Source organism: Montipora foliosa, chromosome 6 (assembly GCF_036669935.1).
Source record: "Montipora foliosa isolate CH-2021 chromosome 6, ASM3666993v2, whole genome shotgun sequence".
Taxonomy (NCBI): Eukaryota; Metazoa; Cnidaria; class Anthozoa; order Scleractinia; family Acroporidae; genus Montipora; species Montipora foliosa.
The window spans coordinates 60,377,382-60,387,381 of NC_090874.1; the positions used below are offsets into that span (position 1 = coordinate 60,377,382).

General features: G+C 39.9%; 1 protein-coding gene across 1 annotated transcript in view; it reads right to left on the reverse strand.

Annotated features, from left to right (window-relative positions):
* Window positions 1-10,000, reverse strand: part of LOC138008001 (uncharacterized) — a 27,348-nt gene that overhangs the window by 4,960 nt on the left and 12,388 nt on the right. The window contains exons 10-16 of the mRNA XM_068855166.1: window positions 5,954-6,258; window positions 4,941-5,031; window positions 4,668-4,738; window positions 4,167-4,242; window positions 3,280-3,368; window positions 2,641-2,710; window positions 1,707-1,766 (exon numbers count right to left, since the gene is read on the reverse strand). Of these exons, the coding sequence (XP_068711267.1) occupies window positions 1,707-1,766; window positions 2,641-2,710; window positions 3,280-3,368; window positions 4,167-4,242; window positions 4,668-4,738; window positions 4,941-5,031; window positions 5,954-6,258 (762 nt within the window). The remainder of the gene's footprint in view (window positions 1-1,706; window positions 1,767-2,640; window positions 2,711-3,279; window positions 3,369-4,166; window positions 4,243-4,667; window positions 4,739-4,940; window positions 5,032-5,953; window positions 6,259-10,000) is intronic.

Genomic DNA, 10,000 nt, shown 5'->3' on the forward strand with positions numbered 1-10,000 from the left:
GTGTGGTTCATTTTGTGACGTTTTACCATTTAGTCGCCCCTTGTCGCTATAAAATTTAACTTTATCTCAGAAATTACTTTTAAACAACACAAACTAAATCTTCGCGACGAGAAAAAATGTCTGTCGAGCATACATTATTAAAGTTACAAACAACAGAGATCAACCTGACCAGTTTTCAAAATCCCAATCACAATCAATTTTAAACTTCTTTAATTTTGCCCATCCCTGGCTCCTTTGTATTTGCTATCTTATTGAAACCTTCCTTCAATTTTCTAAGTAGCTATTTTTATGTTTCGCTTGATTTGGTTGCCAGTTGCCAGTCGCTTAAATTGGCTAAATTTCGTGACATAGCCCCTTTAAATAAACCAACATGTTTCCCATGAAAAGAAGATCCACTTAGGGCAGATATAAGAGAGAAACGTGATTTGAGTGGCCACTTACTTGAAGAGCCCCGAAAATAGAATTGGCAGGAAGGAAGGAGTGATGGCGCATAAGACCACTTAAAGAAAGTGAAAAACGAGGTGTCGCTTTGCTAACATAACGCCATTAATACAACTCCATTCCTCTCACTCTCTCTTTAATACCTTCTTCCACTTTCTTCGCCCGAAGATACCCGCGTATGCAAGTACCTATCACCTCAACATACTTTTCCACTTTATTTACTCTCCGATATCGTTCCAAATACATCGCGTTGTTTTGCGAGCCTTTTGATTGAAATTTCAATTGTTGGCTTTGTGGTCATACTTTGATCCATAACCGAACAATGAAGGGGAATGGGTTCGATAGCGGGTTGACGTCACAAATTAATTTGCATCATCACTATTTCCATGCTAAGCAGTTTGTGACGTCAGCCCGGTATGGAACCCATTTCCCTTCATTGCTCGGTTATCGATCAAAGTATGACTACTTTTCCCGTCTTTCAAAGCCAATAAAAGTGAAATAAGAATAAGAATAGATCAACTGGAGAAGTGAATTGACGTGATAGGCACTTTGAGTGATTCGAGGCTGTTTTGAATCGAGTGCTGCAACATCACAGCAAAAAGCAAAGTAATTCCTTTAAGCTAATCACAAAAAGCCCGAACAATAAAATTAGCCAATCATAACGCAAACTAAATCCGTGCAGCCGGCGCTAAGCGCGGGAAACTGTGCGCGAGCTCGAAACGGGAATGTGGTGCCAGTTCTTAAAAAAAACAAAAAATGTTTTTCATTATTTTGTCGCACCAAAGCGTTTAAGAAATTGTTTTCTACATTTGATTGGAAGCCCGCTTTACCGCATAACCAAGAGTAGTAGATAAGTGACCGTTTTAGGAAAAGACTCAACTGATTAGAGTGTAATGTGACGTGCTAGTTTTCTACCCCATATGAACCATGTGAGCGTTAGCCCTACTAATGGAAATGGCCCCACACAAGGACAAGGATACAGAAAAACTCTGACCAGGGTGGGAATTGAGCCCACGACCTTCGGGTTAGATCACCGCTGCTCTACCGACTGAGCTACAAGGTCAGACAGGAGCAGGCCGTGGAAACGAAGTTGTTAAAGTCACGGTAATGAACATGTTCAAGTACAAGGAGGGGAATTACGTTTTTGCAAACGTTGGCCGTGTAGCACTTATATTTGAACAGACTTGACTGATTAGAGTGTAATGTGAGTTTGAGGAAAAGTTCGGGCCGTAACTGTCTTTGAATTAGGACACACTCAAACTTACCTCAAACGATTGCATGTCTATAACTCCGCTCTGATTTTTATCTGCCTCTCTAAAGGATTCCTAGGAAAAAAACATTCATCAAACTGTCTAAAATAATACAACAGACAGAAAATAAGTCCATTTGGATGAAACAAATATCTTTCAAGCCATGAGTGTGGGGCGACTCTTTTACTGGGGTCTGGGCTCGTATTTACTTCCCTCGGGGGTCCGCTCTTCGGAAGTTTCCAGAGTTACAACTCCCTCTGTACGTAAAGAGGGGGAGAGGTTTTAAAAGTCATCAATTTTCACGATCACTTTGCTTTTAGTTTTCGTGAAAACATACTAGAGACCAGTTTTTTAAAAACAAGCAGAAGACGTTTCACAAATGGCTTTTCGTACTCCTGGCTCGTTAAACAGTTTGGGAACTCCTTTCGGAAATTTTTAGGTTGCTGAGAGCATTCCACGGAGCATGGAGTTGTGCTCTGCACAAAACCATCCATCCATCAGTGTAAAAGACTAATAGCCGAGGATGACCCCTCTACTAACTGGGGACACTTTAAGTTACAAAGTTATCACAGAGTGCATTATTTACATCAGTAAAAATCCCAGAAATCGATTGTAAAATGTATATAAAAGTGAACACTTCAAGAAATCTATAAAAAGTAACAAAAAGCACTTGGGATTTTCTGCCCAGTTATGTTTATTTCTAACCCCGCTGTGAACTACAAGGGAAGGAAAAGAAAATAAAAACGCTCGTAATGTGACGACTTGAAAAACTAACGAGTGAAACAAACGCATTAAAATTGGTGCAAACGTCACGAAAATGTGGGCCAAATTTTGAAAGAAAAGGCAATCTTCATGTCACAAACAAGCTAACAAAGAATATACAAAATACGAAAATGGCGAAGAAAGTTCCACTTACTAGAAGAACCAGCAGAAAAGTCACTTTTCTTACCATAAACGTGTTGATCCATAAATCCACGTCCAGAGAGTCAATGTTGCTCAAAGAATTTGACACAGTGGGGCTGAGAAATAAAATGGCAAAAGGGGAAATTGTTGTCGTGCTCGATAACGAATACATGTGTACATATCATAATTTTATTGTTTTGGAGGAACTCTACAGGAAACAATCTATTTGGAATCTACGATTGTTCGCAATGTTGTAAGATAAAGTTATCGTTTAACTTCAAAGCAATGGGCCAAATCGTTGTCCAATAATATAACTATAGCGTGGCAATTAATGGCAGTGTAAAGACAAGTTTAAAAAGAAAACAGCTCATCCTCTGTGACGCCAGTTGCTGAAAAACAAGAAAGCGGCGCTTGACGCGGAAGAGTCACTTGATTTTGATTCCGTTTGCTGATTGGCCGACATGGTCACGTGACATTTTGTTAAGCCAATCACTAAGCGAGCACTACAACACGCACGCCAGGAATAATTTATTACTTCAGTCGTCAGGCAAATTCTTTATCCCAAGAGCATAGAAAAATCCCAAAAATAATTATTTTAACAAGCATTCTGGTCTTGGTGGTGAAATTCTTCGAAATAAAATGATGCCAGTAGATAATGGAGCACTTGCTTGAGCCTCCTATTTACCTGGATCGGATCAAAACATCACACATTTCATGCACTGCGACAAATTCTTCAAGTCCAAAGAAGGTGCTTTCACAAGCCAAATCATATATCTGTTGAGGAGATTTTGTAAAAATATCATTACTAGAGTATATACACTGTAAATGAATAAAGGGGGTAGTTTCTAAAGAAACTGTGGTGCTGCGTGGGTGGGGAAGTAGTATACAAAACTTTAGGTTTTATCAACGGAGTTGATAATGTAAATTGGCCACCGTGCAGAGATTCTAAAAGCTGACGTTTCGAGCGTCAGCCCTTCAGGATTCGCTCTGACGAAGGGCTAACGCTCGAAACGTCAGCTTTTAAAATCTCTGTAATGTGGCCAATTTACATTATCAACTCCGTTGATAAAACCTAAATTTTTGTATATACACTGTACTAAACAGAATATCACGTTTCTGATTGGTCAATGACGAATGCATAAATACGGTGTGCAGTGCAATACAGAAGCTGCTATGGCAACACAGCGATAGAGTAACTTTGTTGAGTATTTAATATAAGAACTAAAAAAATAAAAGAAACTTGCTAGTGCTTTTCGTGATTTATGGACAGCCGCGATGTTGAAAACTTATAAACATAACTCGTGCCCATAAATCACTGGCGTTCATACGATTTCCCATACTTATTATTTATATTATTTCTTTATTCTTATTGCACGGATAATGCGCCCGAAAAGTGGTAGCCATTTTAACGATTTTGTCGTAACATTGTCAAAACGTGCAAGACTCGTGAAAGCAAAAAAAAATTTAATGCACATCACGCCAAGCCCTTAAAGATAGCTGCTTAAACTCGGCGGTCTAAGGAAAGCCATGCGAGTTTCCGTTTTGCTTGAAATATTTGTAGGACTAGATTACCTTCTTGAGATAATTTATTTGGTGCCTTGTTAAATGCTGAGGAAGGCTCTTCTTCAGTTCAGGAAAAGAAATGTGCCTGAAAACATGGAATCGTGTAGAATACTTAAGCAAAATGATATAATAAGGCCCTTTTTAAACGTCGCATTTTACATGTGCCGAATCTAATGCAAATGAGAAAAATCTATTGTTTTCGCTTATTTGCATTAGATTCGGCACATGTAAAATGCCACATATAAAACGGGCCAAAATGCTATTTAGTAATAGCTCATTAATCCAAGAACGAGGTGGACTTGGAATTATCAGAGGCAATTCAGTGCAACTTAAAGCAAACCATATGGGAACGGACAATCGTAAAAAAACCTTCACCAGCTCTTGGCTTCAATGTTGAATGTTGCACTTTGTATATACATGGGTGGGGTTCACAGGGAATCAGGAAGGGAGAATCTGGTGCAGGGTAATTTCGAAAAACTGATTAACTAAGTAACTCCTGCAAGTGCTTACCCATCACAATCAGTGTCCAGCTTTCGAAAACGTCTGGCCAAAGCAGAATCTACAGGCACCTCAGAAGTCACCTAAGATCACAACATGGATATTAAAAAACTTGGAAAAACGACGAACAGATGATTCCCATTTGCAGCATTTGGATATTTTGATAAGTATTATACCCAAATCAATGTTGATACATAAACATACTAGCATTGAACTTCACCATCACGATGTTATGATAATAAACAAAATACTAGGATTTAAATTCGTAGTTAACCCGGTCATAACCTTTAATAGTCTTGGTGTAGCAGACCTTTGACAGTTGCCTGCTGCTGAATACCTCACCAATGATTTGACATCTGAAGTATCTGGCTGCTCCCTGCAAAAAAAAAAGTTGCAATTGACATCCACCAAATGTAAAATAACATTAATAGTGTTATGTTTCTCTACACCTTTAATTAATATTTATGAAAGTCAAGTAGACTATTGCATGGCTGATCAAAACAAAGCGAAAATGTATTTTTTAACGATATTTCGGCTGGACAATACCAGCCTTCATCAGGTTTATTGGGAGATCTAACGAATTTACAGAACATATATACAAATGTTATGAAGCAAATAAAGAAGATTGCAAAAGATAACGTAACGACGTATCAGTCAGTCATTTGACTGATCACGATCTCCTCTGATCCAACGCTAGACTAATCGTCTACGGTTTTTGCAAAGATTTAAAACTTCAACTTCAAAGGGAACTTCCGGGTCAACTCAGTTCAATGTCAACCAAGTTTCCATAATAGAAAATTTAGGGTGGCACTGAATCCCCTCCAAAGTATTTCTTTTCAACTTTGTAGAGGGTTTTATCTTAGCTTGCTGATCACTTTCTAGCAAAAAAACAAAAACAAAAAAACAGGGGTCCCTCAGTTCATATTTGAGATATGGGGATCTAAGGACAACATATAGAGTGTTTTTAGGTGACTTTCGTGAAGCTATGGGGGGTCATCAAGTCACAAGAATTACTACCGGTGCATCTTATTACATTGTTAGTGTTACTCGTAGTACTTCTAACAAATGAAAAGGCTCTTGAAATCGTTGAAACTGGTTTGGGCCACCTTAAAAGTGTGGGTTCAGTACTCTGCTCTGGGTGTTTTTGTCTCTTTGTGCTACAGTTTCTCTGTCCCCACAAGAAGTTTCATTAATTACTTGATTTGATTTTAAATGTAATTTACTTATTTCACTTATTTAATTTCTGGTATCTCAATTAAGTTCTATTTAAGTAGTAGCACATAAATTTTTCCAGGCACCTGTTATCATCTATCTCTTTTTCATCCTCATTATGTTCTACGTCCATCATTTCAATTGTTTTTTCTTTGGTGTCTTGGTGATGGCTCTCTACAACCTTTTCTAGTTGACAAACCATCACTTTTGCTTTTTCTTCGCTTTGGCCTGTAGGTACCCTCACTGATGGTAAAGATCTTTCCATTTTCGGTTCTGGTGAGTCCAGGAATTTCTGTCTTGTGCTGTCTGGAGTGAGCTTTTGTTCACTTTTTTGTTCCCTGTGAAGACCTAAACTACTGTTTGATGAAAGCATATATACAGTTCTTCTATTCTGCAAAATAACAACAAATGACATCATTGGTCAGGACCCAGCAAGTTACACCAAACCTAAACCACAACATAGCTAGGAAAGCCAGTAAATGTAGGCAGATATCATAATATTAGGAGTTTAAGCAAGAAAAACGGCAAAGTCAACCCCCCTGAACGAAAACGTCGCTCCTAAATATAACTTTGCCCTGTCGTAAGCATATATATATATATAACCTGCGATCAGGCTCTATTTTAGTTTCGCGTGTTGTGGAGTTGGCGAAACGAAAAATAGAGCCTGACCAAATTCCTCTTCGAAATTCCTTCCGCCTACTTTTTTTGATTGATTGACATGTCCTTCATCGGCCAATCAAATTTACTTCCATTACACCAATACACGCGTGGACGGCAGATTCACGCAATTTTGTTTTGACCAGAGTTAATTACCGTGGGAGGAATATTGTAAACGAATTCGAAAGTTACCGTTGGCTTTAATTTGAGAAAAACACATTTAAAGCATGGGGAATGTTTTCAACGACTATAATGCGGCAAAGGCCGGTGTAATTCTCCCTCCGAACTTCACTGAATATGCAACTTTTAAGCTTGACATCTTAATTTGTAATTGAGATAACCTAGCATTTTGTCGTTGGAAGGTTTGGCAATAGATTTTTAAAGAAAAAAAAAGAGAAATACATTATTCCTTTAACGTGTTTGCCCATGAAGGTTTCTTTGGTGGTTTTTTCGGGTAATATCTTCAGTTGCAGTGTATTTCCAGAATTGCGCGCAGTAAAATCATGATAAGTTTGGCTGTTAATTTTTTGATGGAGTACGGACAGTAAGATGGACTCGCAAAGTTTATTTTATTGTTGTACAATTGATCTCTCTGGAAACATGCCATTTTAGTTTCTGGAGTGCGAGTTTAAAGTTAATCAACTGGAAATATTATGAAGTGTGCAAACACACCGTGTCATGTACAGTAAATAAATAAAGCGCGCCGTTTGACACACAGATATTCAAAACATGCATTCGTGTAACTTGCGATTTTATCAGCATCTCCTCCTGTTGATATATATGTCCCTTGTCTCATCCAGGAAACCAATATGCATCGGCTTTCATTGCCATTTGAAACTGAGAACCAGCTATTTAGCTTTCAAAACATCAGGGAAGTTTGTGCCAAAGTAATTTCAACCCCATGGCCACAGAGCTCGACAACGGAATCGCTAATTTCACTCGTTCCAGAGATTCAAACCCGATTCTGGACAAGTTATGAGATGTTTCAGATGGCATATCTCCATTTATACAAATAAAATCAAGTTGCACCGTCCACGGCATTGTAAGAAACAAAAGGGAGCAAATGTTTTCGTACACTTATGGCGGATTAGTCTCGAGGACTTCGCGAGAGCTCCGCGCAATCACGATGGCATTTTCACTTCCGGCATTTCAACAGCCAATCAGATCACGAGTTTGGTCGGCCAAAATTTGGCCGACCGTCCGGAATTCTTGAGAGACTTTTGGTCAGGCCCAATTTTAGCGAGCGACGACATAAGAGAACATATGGGCGAAACTAAAAATGGGCCTGATCGCAGGTTAATATATATATATTGTCCAATCTCCTAATGGTGAATTGGGCTGCAAGCTCCTTGCCTCCAAGCTATCCTGTCTGCCGCAAACGATGCTGCCTCTGCCCAAGTTCTTGAGTCCTTCTCTTTGAGCTCCCTTTCCACAGTTCTGCGCCATGTCTCCCGAGGTCGACCCCTCTTCCTTTTGCCTTCCGGTATGCATGCGAGTGCAATTCTTGGATATGAGTTGTGATCCATTCTGAGGACGTGGCCTAACCACGCCCATCTCCTCCTTGCCATCTGTCTGCTGATCGTTTCCATCCCCGTTCTTCTCCTTATCTCCTCGTTGGTTATACGCATTGGCCAGTGGATCTTTAGTATCCGGCGAAGGCTATTGTGCTGGATCGTATCCAGCTTTTTCTCGTCCGTTTGGGTCATTCTCCAGGTTTCGCAACCATACAACAGTACCAAGATGACGTTAGACTTAAGATTTTAATCATGTTGTTGCTGGTAAGCTAACTATTCTTCCAAATCTTTCCCAGTTTGCTATACGCGGCCCTTGCTTCACCTAACTTTGCCTTGATGTCATCTTCTGTGTCGCCAGAGATGCAGACACGAGCACAAGGGTACACAAAATTTTCTACCTCGTCAATGACTTGGTCATAAACCTGCACCTTTTCGTTGTTGGTTGTGTTCAGTCTAATTAAGGAGTTTGGTCTTCTCGGAATTCTTCTTCAACCCTGTTGCTTTGCTGTTGAGGCTTCTCACTTTCTGTTGAATCTGTTGTTTTGTGCTGGATAAAAGAGCAATGTCGTCAGTGAAGTCCAGTCGTTTAACTTGGACCACAGATTCCATCTGATACCTGTGTTGTAACCCTCTAGCGTTCTTCTCATGATCCAGTCCACGACAAGAACAAGAACCCGGACATATTGCAACCCTGTTTCACACCAGACTTCATATCGAACCAACCGGTTTGACCTGCACCATTTGATCACCGCACATTGGCTCCTATCGTACATTGCCTTGACCATTCTGACAAGCTTTGGCGGGATCCCATAACTCTCCATAATCTTCCACAAGGTTTCCTTGTCGATGCTGTTGAAGGCCTTTTCGTAGTCGACAAAACACACATACAAGATAGAAATCCATTTTTTTGCCTTCTCCACGATGTTTCTACGGAAGGATGAATATCTGCTCTATCGTACTTCTTCCTCATCTGAAACCAGCCTGCTCCTTGCGTAATTTTGCATCGACACCGTCTGATATTCTTTGGATCAACACCTTGGCCATGACTTTTGCCGCGACAGACATAAGAGTTATCCCTCTCCATTTTCCGAACTTCGTGAGATCCCCTTTCTTGGGTAACCTGACAATAAGACCCTTCATCCAATCTGCAGGAATAGTCTCACTAACCCATATCGCACAGAAGAGGTCGTGTAGCACCTCGACTGTTGTTGTCATATCAGCTTTGAACAGCTCCACGGTTATACTGTCCACCCCAGGTGCTTTGCCTGCGCCCATGCTGACAATGGCGCTCCTTATCTCAGCCTTAGTTATGGGGTCGGAAGGTATTTCCTCCATCACCTCTACCTCGCTTACCACCTCAGCCACTAGTTTTGAGTTTGGTCTGTTCAATATTTCTGCAAAGTGCTCTTTCCACCTCTGTCCCACCCAAGTTGTCATGAAAACCCAAACTAAGGTGATTTCCCGCTGTTGATTTGAGGAGTACGGCAAAGAAATGCACAGAACTCAGGCTGCACGTGCAGCAAAAGATTAATTTTAGTTTTTTACCCAACAATACAATCTAGCTTTGTGACGTAGCCATTACCGTATCTGTCTTTGTTGCTTAAACTCCCTAATATTAAATTTAGCACAGAAGATTATTTTAACTCTGGTAATATTAAGGAAGAAATGTGCATTCCAATGTTGACTCAGGAAAACCCAGGGGAAAAATTAATTCTAAGCGCTCTTAAGGTGGCTTACTACAGTTTTCCAAAGAAAAAGATCAAGATTTTGAAATCTGCGAAATTAAAGCAACAGGGTGTCTCTGCTGAAATCTTAGTCACTGCAATTGATGTAAAATGTAATTTTACCTAACAAATAAACGCAAATCAGGGGAAAATGCTAAATAATTATAGTGACCGAGCTCCTGGAGGGGAGACTGTAAGTGGTAGAACATAAGAAAGTTCTAGAAATCAAAAGGGCAGA